Source organism: Arvicola amphibius, chromosome 5 (genome assembly GCF_903992535.2).
Source record: "Arvicola amphibius chromosome 5, mArvAmp1.2, whole genome shotgun sequence".
In the NCBI taxonomy this organism is placed as follows: domain Eukaryota; kingdom Metazoa; phylum Chordata; class Mammalia; order Rodentia; family Cricetidae; genus Arvicola; species Arvicola amphibius.
In genome coordinates this window covers 138,841,808-138,855,009 of record NC_052051.1, presented here as the reverse complement: position 1 = coordinate 138,855,009, position 13,202 = coordinate 138,841,808, and the positions used below count along the sequence as shown (strand labels likewise).

At 44.7% G+C, this 13,202-nt stretch overlaps 1 protein-coding gene across 1 annotated transcript in view; it reads left to right on the top strand.

Annotated features, from left to right (window-relative positions):
* Positions 1 to 13,202, top strand: part of Atp8b1 (ATPase phospholipid transporting 8B1) — a 120,555-nt gene that overhangs the window by 52,806 nt on the left and 54,547 nt on the right. The window contains exon 2 of the mRNA XM_038330135.2: positions 139 to 341. Coding sequence (XP_038186063.1) covers positions 161 to 341 — 181 coding nt within the window. The 5' untranslated portion in view covers positions 139 to 160. The remainder of the gene's footprint in view (positions 1 to 138; positions 342 to 13,202) is intronic.

Below are 13,202 nucleotides of genomic sequence, written 5' to 3'. Positions count from 1 at the left end.
TTTAGATCATTATTTGTAGATAATTTGCATGTCGGTGAGGAGGTGCTCTGTAAAAGGGGTATTATACAGGATGCAGCAAGATACAGCCCCAACACAGGAAAGTCACGATTCTCTCTGCTTCTTCCTTTTTCTCGCTAGGTAGTTTCAGTTTGCCAGCAGAATGAACACAGAAAGAGACTCAGAAACAACCTTCGATGAGGATTCCCAGCCCAACGATGAGGTGGTTCCCTACAGTGATGACGAAACTGAAGACGAGCTTGAAGATCAGGGGCCTACACTTGAGCCAGAGCAGAATCGCATCAACAGAGAAGCAGAGAACAAGCGGGAGACATTCCGGAAAGGTGACTGGCTGGAGGGCCTGCTGGTGGCAGATATGTGTGGATGCTTTATGGGTCGTGGGAGATGTACCAAAGTTGGCTGGTATATTTTATGTGGTCTAGGAGGGCTTCTTCCTTCTTTGATGCCCTCCTAGGAAGGGACTGGTCAAAACCCATCATCCCCAGTGTGACAATACATGTGACAATATCTGACAAGTTCTGTCGAGAAATTAGAAGGTTTTGTTAGTGCATATATTTAAAAAAAAACAGTATTGTGTGTAGAAGAATCAACTTGCTACTGCACTCAGAAATCTAAAAGGTACACATGCCAATCATAACCATAAATAATTTTTAAAAAGATTTGACTTGCTAAATTGTTAGCATAAGTTACTAATAACCAGTGAATGAATACATGATACACATGTGCATACGAATTCATGTGGCTCCATTAAGAATTTATACCTGAGGCTGGGGAGATGACTCAGTGGGCAAAATCATTTGCTCTACAAGCATAAAGACTTGAGTTCAAATCCACAGCACCCATGTAAAACGCAGGGTACGGCCACTCACATGCCTGTAACCCTAGTTTAGTGTTAGGCAGAGGAGCTGGGGGTTTGCTGGAGGCTGGTCTAGCTCCAGGCTCAGTAAGAGACTTTGTCTCAAGGAACTAAGGCAGAGAGTGATAGAGTAAGACACCTGATGTCTTCCCCGGCCTCTGCATACATGCACACGCATACCTGCACATACGGTTGATCATACACTATACACTTATGTGTCTTGTGTTGGCTCATGGCCCACAAATAGATTAACAAGAGCAGTATTCACGTGCAGTGTTTACACTTGCTGAAATAAATGTGCTTTGGCGAATCTTCAGTCTGAGGGTACCACTCTTGGAAATGTCTCTTTTCTCTGTTCATTAGAAGTCAGGGGATAGGATATGGATGAGAACAGGTCATTGCATTTTACCAGGAGTTAATTTCTGCACTAACTACCATCCACTGCATGAAACTTCGCTAATGAACCGAAAGAGCTGCACTAAGCAAGGGGTAAAGAGATACAGATTTAGAAAACCCTTTCATCACTGTGTCCATTCAGAAGAACAGTAAGTTGACCCCTGTGGTCTGTAAACGCCTCAGCCGTTGGTTCTTGGGTTGATCTGCAGCTCCAGGCACACCTTTCCATCAGTGGAGTAGGGGCTTCAATCCGAGCAGAGAGCGGTTGGTTTCCGGCACAACATTCATGCCACTATTACACCCTTGGTCATATCTTGCCACGCTGGCCATTATTGCAATTCAGAGCTCACAGCTGAGTAAGATGGCTTTCTCCACCCAACAGCCTTCAACGCACCTTCTAGTATTAAGAGAGCTGGCCAGCAAGGGAGAAGCTTCCTGTTCGGTCCCAACCCGATTTCTCCACATCCTGTAAGCAATGTGTGTAGGATCATAAGGAATTTTTTTAATGGGTCTCTAATTGCCACGAAGGGCCAGTCTGCAGTGGCCTATGCCTCTTGCCTGAATCAGGCCAGCTTCAGACACAGCGATATAGATGGGGAGCTTTTCATATAATAGGGCAGACAAGAATCATCTTAGGCTTGGCAGGCCATGCAGGCCACACAGTCCTGTCGCAACTGCTCTACTCTACCAGCAAAGTGACCATGAACATTGGTAGAAAGTGAGTGACTTTTGTCCTTATACTTTGCCCCGTGGCTTTATTGCTTCCTGCTGCCTGCCCCACCCTGACAAGCCAGTGTGGCCTTGTCTTGTGGCCTGACTGCTCCTGACAAAGTCAGATCTTTTCTCTTTGGACCCCAGGCGTGTCCATGACTTGGATTTATTTTTTTCCTTGCTGACAGTCAGATTCTAGCAAGAGGCACAGTTTTTCATGGCCAAGTATCTCCTGCTCTGACTTCCAGCCTTGCAGGTGGCCTCCCCAGCTCAGCACAAGACCCTCTGCTTCCCGTGAAGTCGTGCCCATGTTTCCCTTTAGGTTTTCTACCCGTCTTAGTCTTCTCCCCTTCCACTCTCTGCCCCCTACTTTCCTTTTTTGTGGTCTGTACCCATTCAAGCTTTTGTCCCCCTCCTCAACGGTCTTCACCTAGAGAAAGCGACACATGCCAAGGGTATCAGCACATAACTATAATCCCAGAACTCAAGATGCTGAGGTAGGAGGATCATAAGTTCAAAGCCAGTCAGACCTAGATTAGTCTGGGCTACATACTGTAAATGAAGGTTTCTCTCCTGCCTGCCAGTTCCCAAAGAAACACTTGGAGGCTTATATTAATTATAAAGTGTTTGGCCTATTGGACCAGGCTTATTATTAACTAGATCTTACAACTTAAATTAACCCATTTCTACTTTTCTATATTTTACCACGAGGCCTATGGCTTGTTACCTCACATTTTGCTTCTCTGGCAGCTGCTGGTATTTCCCTGACTCTGCCTTCTTTCTCCCTGTGTCTCTGTTTGGATTTCCCGCCTGGTTCTATTCTGCCTGGCTATTCACCAAATCAGCTTCTTTATTAACTAATGGTAATAAAACATATACACAGCATACTGAGGGGTATCACAACATACCAAGATTCTGTGTCCAAAAAGATTTAAAAAGAGGGGGATGAGCCTGTAATCCCTTTTAATAGTTTTTCTTCCTAATTCTGGTGAGATCGGGTCAGTCTCCATTCCCTACAATCTCAGGGGTATATGTGTCTGTGTGTCTTTGTCTATCTGTCTGTCTGTGTTTGTGTATATAAATGGATTTAAAGAGGCCTCACCCACCTCTGAGACCCAGAGAGGCCATCCAGTCCTATGGGTATCTGCTCTCCAGAATTCATGTCCTAAAATGGGTTGGATCTTTGGGTCCTCCCTGTCGTTTTACACTCAAGTACTATGGGCTTTTGTGTCCAAAGTAAAAAGCATGAAACTCAGAATCTTTATTGAAATTAAGATGAAATCACATGGACCTGAACAGGAAGGTGACCTCTTGTTCCAACAGGTCCCAACTGGTCCTGGTGGAATGGGGACAAAGCTGAAGTAGCCAGACAAGTTCATAGAGAGTTCTAGCTGATTGCCCGGTGTGAATAACAAACACGCTTCTTCCTCATTCCGTCTCCCGCTGCCTAGCCTGGTATCATAATATCGGAATCTGTGCCGTGTGTAGATATCTTGGGAGTTGGCAGGAGTCTTGTATCTGTTGGGCGAAGGGCAAACTTTTGCAGTTTGTGCCTCTGGCCACACACGCAGATAAATGGTCCAGAAAAGGAACTGGGGTTGATGCCCACAGAAATGTTGGAAAGGCACAGCATGGGTACAAACATCTCTTCTGTGTTTTTCTAACTCGGCCTGTACTTTGTGGTAGTTAGAGCCCTTTTGCTTATTATTTTATGACAGATAATCTTTTTCATAGACTGCTTTCCTTGTTCTATGGGTATTGATGGAGCTTGGTCTTCTAAAAATATAAATTGTTTTAACATTTCGTGTGTGTGTGTGTGTGTGTGTGTGTGTGTGTGTGTGTGAAATGTATCTGCACACTACAGCATACATGTGGAGGTCAAAGAACAACTTCTCATAGTCAGTTCTTTTATTCTACTACATGGGTCCAGGGGTTCGAACTCAGGTGGTCAGACATGGTGGCAATTGCCTTTACCGACTGAGCCATCTCTCTGGTTCCTGGTGTTTGTTTGTTTTTCATAGTCTGATTTATATTCCTAGGGGGGGTTGATTGTTTCTCATTGTTCAAAACGTCTTTCAAATGACTTTGCCTGTGAATTTTAATGCCTGTCTGCCCTTTGTAAGCACAAAAGGACATTCAGTAGATGCCAGACATCTCTGTGGTCAATTTCACTGCTCTCCTGTACCCCTAAAGCTAGCCAGCTCCCCTTCTTCCCTTCCTCATCTCTGTTCCTCTTCCTTTTTTTTCAGCTTTTTCTCAGTCACATTAATATAACTCTGACCTTCCTTTTTTTTATTGTTGTTGCTTTATTTTTAAACTTCCATCTGTCTTCCTTAACATTGCATTTCTTACGACAATTCAGTTCTTAAGGACACACAAGTAAACCGTGGCCCACCAGGGATCCTAGTAGCGCCACAGAGCAGTCTGAGTCCAGGGTTTCAGCACCTCAGTGTGCATGAACCAAGGTTATTTCTTTAATGACATCCTGGTCACACAGTCTACTTTCTTATTTTAAATCAAGAGAATGCCCCAGCTACCTAAGCCTGCGTGTTAAACTCATGTTAAACAAGAGTTTCAAGAGACCCATTGAAAGCTCCTTTTCTTTGAAGAGCCATTCTCCTGTGCTGCAAAAATGGAGGACAAGTACCAACATGCTTCTAGAATGTGCCAGGAGGAGAGATAAGCTCACAGCATTCACTGAGGTTTACACTTGCTCACCTTGAGCAAGGGCAGACAACAGCCAGTGGATGATGAACCGTTTCTGGTGAACGGGTGAGAAACACCAGCTTCTGAGGGCCAGTGTCAGGACCCCAGGCTTCCGTTGCCTCTGAGGCTGGAAAAATGGGAACTCTCATTCCTTCTGGGGTTTCGGCTTCTCCATTAGCAAAAGGGGAAAAACAATTTAACTTTGGGGAGCCAGAGATTCCTACCATTCCTCGGCTGTGGGATGCTGGGTTTTAGCTGACCGGTTTAATGGTCCTGATGTCCCCAGACCAACTCGTTAGGTAATAATTCTTCCACTTCTGAAAGTGCTACAGAGATGAGATCCTCGGGAAAGACTCATGTTCCAGAGAGAATGTCTGGGTTGATGCAAATCTAGGCTTTTCTGAGCCTAGGAATAGGGTGTGCACACTGTTCCCCATCTCCTTCACAGCTGACTGATCTGGAACTCCTGTCTTGCCTTTCAGTTCTGGTGGCTTCCCAATATACACAGCTTCTATGCCCCAGGCCACATTCTAATCTAAACTCCCCCTTCTGCATGGGATGCTCCAGGCTCCAGTTCTCATGACCAAGCTTGTAAAAGCCACTATCCGCTATCGCACCCTTCCATCCCACTGAGTTCTTCCCCTCTGTGGGTTCCCTGTCACTACAGATAATGCTTTCGTAAAGGTCACCAGGCACCCGGCCGCCAAGCTCACTGAGCTTTGTACCAACGATCATCTTCCCACCTCACTTTCCTCTGGTGCCAGAGCTTTCTGACACTCCCCTCAGAAAACCCCCATCTCCCTCCTTCTGCCTTGCCCCCTTTCCATTCTTTGCACGTTCCTGTTCATGACTGCAAACTATCCTTGACAAACTAAGCCATTGAAGTCGCATCATGGGACCAACTCAGCCGATGCAGGTATTTGCCAAAACTCACTTGGTGGAAGGAGAAAATGGACGCCCTCAGATGTCCTCTGACATGCTGTAGCACGTGAATACACACTTGCAAACACACACATACACACTCACACGCATAAATAATTTTCAAAATACAAATTAAAACATGCTTATGTAGTAGGCCCCAGTGCATGTCCCTGGGAAGGCCTTTTCTCACTGTCTGGCCTTAAGGAAACAACTTTGTCTCCCTGTACTTCAGGACTCGTATCTGTAAAATAGGCTAGATCTTAGAATCAGTTTTCTATGGTGATTGTGAGAATTAAATGAGAAATAAATGTGAAGCATTTATGTTTTAGGCATGTGGTAAGTGCCCAATAATAATCAGCCACTGTCACCTCCTGCCCCGGAAGTTCTTTCCTAATCACTCTTTAAATCCAAACTGCCTTCCCCTCACCCTCAGCTTCTGCCTCAGTTTTCTATGATCAGATCAGATCATTATCTTGACCCCTTCTCTTTCTTTCAGAGTGTTTGAATTCTCCTGGCCTCCCAGACTGAAACTGCAGGGTCACCCCCACCCTCCAGCCCCCACCCGCCCAAATCCATGAGCGAGGGATGGAGAGATGCTTGGATGAATTGGATGGATTCCAGCTTTCCCAGTGATCCCTTCCTCGTGTGGGGAATGCTTTGTTATTTGGGGTCTTCTCTGCCTCTGCCACCCTAAGGCTTTTGCTTTCACATAGACTTCCACGAGAAAGCCACCAACACAGTGACAAGAATAACACTAAAGCTCTCAGTGAGACTGAAAGTGTCATTTATGTAGTGACTTGTCTTTTGATGGATTGTCCTGTAGGGGAGACTCTGTCTCTGATGGATCCAGCAGGCTTGCTTTCTCGTGATAACCACATATCATCTGAAAGATGAGGAGTTGGCCAGGGGAGAAGAACGCTCACATGCAGCTCACATGGAGATCACATGTGGCAGAAGGGAAGGTCATGAGGATGGCACCTGGAGGAACTGAAATCAAGCCTGTGGTGCCACAAGAAAAATACACATCCACTTCCTCTCCTTTTCAGCATCTATCCTGGGAAAATTTAAAAATTGAGATGGCTGATGGGAAATAGTCTATCTCTTAGCCAATCGGGGGTGCTGCTGTGGCCTAAGGTACTATCTTTCTAGTCTGACCTAGTTCTAGACCCCTGGGCCCTATGCTGGCATATAAAAAAAGGGTATTGGTATGAGCATCAGTTTGAAACAGCATAGGGATCAAACTGAGCTCTACCAGAGAAATCTCTGTGTACCAGAGGCTTCCTGCAGATGAGCTCACCTGAATGAGGCAGGTGACTGGCTCCCAGCAAGCTCCAGGATGAGGCAGCTGTGATTACTAAAGAGTGAAGAGAGGCTCAGAGGAGTAGGGTTCCAGGCACTGAATGGAATCCTTGGAGCCTGAGTGATGGGAATTGGGGGTCAGGTAGCTATGCTTGGTCAGTGTAAATGCCACCCTTGAAGGCCCTGTGAGCTTCTCGGACTGAAAATAATAGGGCAAGATAAGCAGTAGCCCCCTTCCATGGCTGCCTCTCTGTGGTCAAACCCCTTCCTCTTCCTGCTGCTCTTACCATAGAGAAGTATTGTACTGCACAGGGACTCCCCACTAGCCCCCTTCACCTGTCCCTTGGTGTAGTGTGGTCTCCTCTTCCTCCCTGGGTAAGCAGGTTACCCACAGTTAGCAGCCTCATTCATTACATGGCTGCCAGCCTGGTCTTCTGACACTAGTTTTGTTCCTGTCAAATGCATCCTTACTGTTTGCATGACTAATGTAAAGTTCAACTGGACCATGTCAGTTTCCCCTCTAAAGCCTTCTGAAAGATGTCCTGGTCTTGCCATGGGGTTCCAGGCCCCACTATCTGCAGGGTCCTAACTGGTCCATCCTGTGAGCCACTCTGTGGTTCTGCAGTGCCCCGCTTTTCCTATGTGGGCGGAGGTCAGGCTGTTCTTGTTCATGGCATCCTGTTTTCCTCAAATACCCTTGGACCCTTTTCCTCTTCCTTTCCTGGCATAATTATGAGCTTCTAAGAATCAAGAAAGCCTGGGCAGTGGTTCATGTAGTCCAGAGGCTAAAATGGAAGGATGATAAATTCAAAGTTAGCCTAGTCAACTTTAAAGATCCCACCTCAAAACACAAAAGCAAAACCAGACACACAATAGTCAATACAAGGAATGTCTGTTCCAAAACGTGTTCCTACCACACCATGACCGGGCTAGTCTTCCCACACCACCAAATGTCCAGCATTACATTTAGTATATGGTCATCTTATTGTCTGGATGTTTAGGTATCTCTGTGTTCCCTACTCTGGCTGGACAATCATGGTTTTTTTGTGGGGGTGGGGGTTGAGGTTAAGCTTGATCCACAGATGTTTCTCATTGGATCTGTCTCACAGAATATCCCTGCTTTCTGAATTTCTGTGTTCAGAAGCTTGTGAGAAACATCATGGAGCTCCATCTACAGTTTCCATGGCCATGGATCCTGGGGTGGGGCCTAAGAGCCAACATTTCCAAGTGCCCATGTGTGGCTGTTGGTGGTCTGGAACCCTCACTCCCAGAATTACAGCTGTGGTCAATTCTAGCCAATCTGTTCTTAGTCCATCCATGATTTCAGAGACTGTGGTTATGGGTGGAAGTGGACTTCATATAGGAACATGAGAAGCCATGGTAGTGAGATAAGTTCTATACCTTCCTTGGTGAAGATGGTTCTGGGACTTTAGGGGCACCTTCTGTTCCACCCCTGCCGCCTGTTGACAGAGCAGCTGCTTCGCTAGGCTCACACTGGAGCAGGACAGGAGGGAGGCTGGAGCCTTTCTGCGTAGAGAGGACAGGGCTATCTTCGCTTCCTCCCCATTTCCTCTCCCGCCCTGGGTCAGTTGTACTCTTTCCCAGGTGCAGTCAGAGCCCTTCAGAAGCACGTGGCTTGGTGGCACTGTGAAGTTAACACTTAAAGTTCTATCACCTCTGCCCATTCTTCTGGCTGTCAGAGGCCAGAGCTAAATTCTTTCCGTCTCTCTTTGCCTGCCTGCCTTTCTTTTTAGATTTTGTTTTGTTTTGTTTTTCTGTTTTGAGTTTTGGTTTTGGTTTTTGTTTGTTGAGACAAAGTGTTGCTATGTAGCCTTGGCTAACCTTGAACTTGCTAAATAGATAGACCAGGTCGGACTTAAACCTGCAGGCATCCTTCTGCCTCTGCATCTTCCTGGAGTTACAGGCAAAAACATCTGGTGCACATCTGACATTGGTGTCTTTCTTTTCATATGTTTTACAATTCTGAAAGCCACAGAGAACACAAGTCCCTGCCTAAACAATCATTCCATGAACATGTGGAATTGTCCCCATGTCAAACATGAGCATACGGCCGATGGCCAGGAGAGCTTACATTTCTTCCCTCCCTCCCAGCTCAGAGAAAAATTCCATCCTTTTCTTTAAAACTTTTAGTACATTTTATTTACTTGTTTGTTTTGTGTGTGTGTGTGTGTGTGTGTGTGTGTGTGTAAGAGAGAGAGAGAGAGAGAGAGAGAGAGAGAGAGAGAGAGAGAGGTATGTGTATGTGTGAGAGAGCATTATGTACAACAGCCCACAAGTGATGGTCAAAGGACAATTTGTAGGAGGAGTCACTTCCTGTCTTCCACCCTGTGGTCCTAGGGATCAAACTCAGGTGGTCATGCTTGGCAGCAGGCATCTTTGTCCTACGAGCCATCTTGCTGGCCCCATTCTTATTTTCAGAGCCACAAGTCCTTTTCTTTTCTTTGTTGTTTTGCTATCTGAATCCACGTCTCTAAATACTGTAGTTTAGTTCTGTATGCTTTCGAACTTTGTGTTTATCTGTATGGGTCTGTGCAATATGTATTCTTATTCAAAAACATTTTAAAGATGCACTTAGGCATATTTCCATGGCTGTGCAAAATTGTCATCTTTTCTAGTGTTTTCCACCTCCTCCCCACACCAGTGTTAGGGATTCACACAAGCTAGGTAAGCAGTCTCCCACTGAGCGATGACTCCAGCCCATATACTCCACTTTTTATTTATCCTTACCCATAACCCATTCGCCTTTAGAATTTACATACACATATGTATATGTAATAGTAAATAGAATGGCATAATGACTATAAAAATGAAACAGCTTATATATTCTTTTTACATAAATTGAGAGAATACATTCACATGCATATTTTTAATGGTAATATATGCAAATGGATCCACATTTGCATGGGCAGAAAGTGAAAATTCCACATCCCTGGCTCTATCTTAGCCATGAATTTTTGTTTTCTGGGAAGAAACTTGCTCTTACTAGTTAGTCTCTCATAGACCCAGAGGTATATGGATATGCACACATGGACATTCACAAACGCTTACATACCTATTGCTCTATGGACCCAGGGATACGTGTGTACATATGGTTATACCATGTATTGCTTCTGTGTATCTCAGAGCTAAAGGCCTAGGATAATAGATGTCCTCTGCCATCGTCAGTGGGATGTGATGTGGAGGATTTCCCTATTTGTCCATATCAAGCCACCTTATCTGTTTTATTTTGCTTTTTCTATCATCTTAGACTTTCATTATGTGAATGTTTAACCAACTGTTCGCAGTTGGCGTTTTGCTTAGTCCTAATCCTTGGAAAATTTGGCTGTATTCAGAAGCTCTGCACTGTGCCATCTCTCCCCTGCAGAGTAGTCCATACACGGAGAGTAACTCCTAGAAGTTGGGGTACGCTACAGTGCACTGGGTGTCAAATTTTGAGACATGGTCAAAACTGCTCTCCGCGGAGGCTCTCCACAGGACCCAATTCTTTACTCTTTTTAACTCGGTGTCATTAGATTCTTTATTCTTCACCAGAATTTCAGCTTTATAAGATAAAAATGGTACCTCTGTGGATGCTGCATTGCTCTTTGATGATCTTCAGGGTCTTCTCTCCGGTGAAAGGACTGTCTGTCTTTCTTTCTGTGTGGCGTGCCTGCCTGTGTACCCATGCTTCTCTGGGATGGTTCTCCTCTTAGTACTATGATTCTAAGCTTTTGATTTTTCTAGTCTCCTGCGTCTGTTGCAGTTTACACCAACTAATCCAGGCTTTTGGTTGTTGGTGGCTTTGTAACTGAGAGTTCAGAGCAGCAAAGAGGATAGGGACAAGGCCATGCTCACTTTCTTTGCCAGATGGCACTGATCAAAGCCCTTGTCATCTGCGGGAACACTCCAGACATCACGTAGCTGTGCTTAGATGTATCAGCGACACAAGCATTTAGCAGAGCGTGGAGTGATACTGAGCCACATGTGGCTGATGTTACAAGCATCGCAGACATACGCCTGGTTGGTTTGTTGCTGTAACTCTGGTTGATTTTCTGTCTACCATCCAACCGCTAGGCCATATGGTAAAGATGTATTTTCTGAAATATTTTATAATTTCTTCTCTTTCTCAATATTTTTGTTCTAGAAAATGGGACAAGGTGATTTGTTTGACTAAAAATTGTGGTATAAGTGTATGGTAAAATATATCCTAAAAGCAAGTGCTTCTCAGTGTTGCTTTGCTGGCCTTCCTAAAGGCATGCACATTAACACAGCATTTCAAACCATACTAATAAGTGTTCTCTGCTTTTTTAAATTTTATATGTTTGAGCATTTGAACATGCATGTATATATTGTGCCATGTTTGTATAATGCCTACAAAGACAAAAGAGGTCATCAGATTTCCTAGAACTGCAGTTATAGATCACTGTGAGTCACCTATGGGTGCTGTGGACGAATCCAGGTCATCTGCAAGAACAAGAAGTGCTCTTAATCTCTTAGCATCTGATTTTTTAAAAATATTCATGGTCACATTAATTTTGCAAAGCTAGCATAAATAAATAATCTTTATGTGTTAAAGGTGTTGGAAAAGAGGTATTTCAAGTGTCTTCTTTAAGTAGATTTGACCATAGACCACCATCCTCAGATCTTTTTATGGTCTCTAGTTATACACTGCCCAAGTCTCCAGTGGTGAAGAGACACCCAAGATGCTTGTCCACACAAGTCAACCAAGAGCCTTGACTCTAGGCGGTTTCTGAAGTAGAGGTGAGGAGCTCCTGTGGCTAACCCTCAGATGCAAACCCACGGGGCACTTTCTCCAGGTCTCTCAATGTATTATATTAGCACACATATAAAACACAGAGACTAAGGTCATCTCTGGCAATCCTCACTGCTTCTACCGGGAGTTAGCAATTGCCCTCTGTTTACAGCTTACAAATGAAAACAGGCTGGGTTACTAGTTAGTTTCTCATAGACCCAGAGGTATATGGATATGCACACATGGACATTTACAAATGCCTACATGCCTATTGCTCTATGTACCCAGTGATGAGTCTAAGTTCTGTAACTACCTGCTAAGGCCTTCATTATAGAAGGGAATTTAGGAAGCTGGTAGGCTTGCAGTGGGGCTGGACCCAACACACCAGGGGAAGGTGGGAAAGCTCACTATGTTCAGCCCATTCACAGAATGGCTTGTTCTTTCCTCCTAGGCTCTTGTGCTTGTTTGTTTTGTTGTTTGGTTGGTTGGTTTGCTCATATTTTTCTTTTAAAACAGGGTGTTACAGTGTAGTCCAGACTGGCCTGTAACTCTTTTCTCACTTTTAAAGATTTATTATATATATATATATATATATATATATATATATATATGGGTGTTCTGCATGCATGTATGTATGTATGTACTCCATGTGTGTACCTGGTGCCCACAGAAATCAGAAGATGGTGTTGAATTCCCTGGAATTAGAGTTATGGATGGTTGTGAACCATTATCTTACTGCAGGGAACTAAGCTTCGGTCCTCTGCAAGAGCAGCCAGTGTTCTTAACTGCTGAGCCATCTCTCCACCTTTGGTCTTCCTGCCCCAGCATCCTGGGTAACTGCTGGAATTGCTGGTGTGTACCACCCTTACAGGCCCCCCCTGGGTGTTTCTAAGACTGAGTCCCAATGCTTCCCACTGACCTTTTCTTCTTGGGGAACCCTGTCATCTTCTCTTCCCTTACTGAATACCAGTGCCTAGAATGTGTCAGATCATCAATGAGCTCAAGTCAAACTTTAAAAGCGGGTGTCACTAGATGTGATACACACCACTGTAACCCAGCACTTGGGAGACTGAGGCAGGATGATAACAAACTACTGACCAGCTTGGGCTATGTCATGAGACTCTAAAAGAATAAAATAATAGGGGCTGGAGAGTTGGCTCAGCAGTTAAGAGCACTCTCTGCTCTTTCAGAGGATCTGGGTTGAATCTCCAGCATCCACATGGCAGTTTACGACTGTAACCCCAATTCCAGGGAGCCCAGTGGTCCCTACTAACCTCTGTGGGTCCCAGGCATGCATGCAGTGCATATACATACCTGCAGGCAAATACTAACACACATATAATAAAAATTAACAAATCCTGTAGAAAATCATAAAACCCAGATACATCTGCAAACTGCTACAGGGGAATGGATTCAAGAAAACACCTTTTTTTAAAGCTACTTTCCTTTGGAGCTCTCCTTTGAGTGGGAGGGACGTGTTCTGATTGCAGGTCTCATCACGGTGCTCATGGGTTGTTTTGCACTTCCACTTCCATTTTCCCT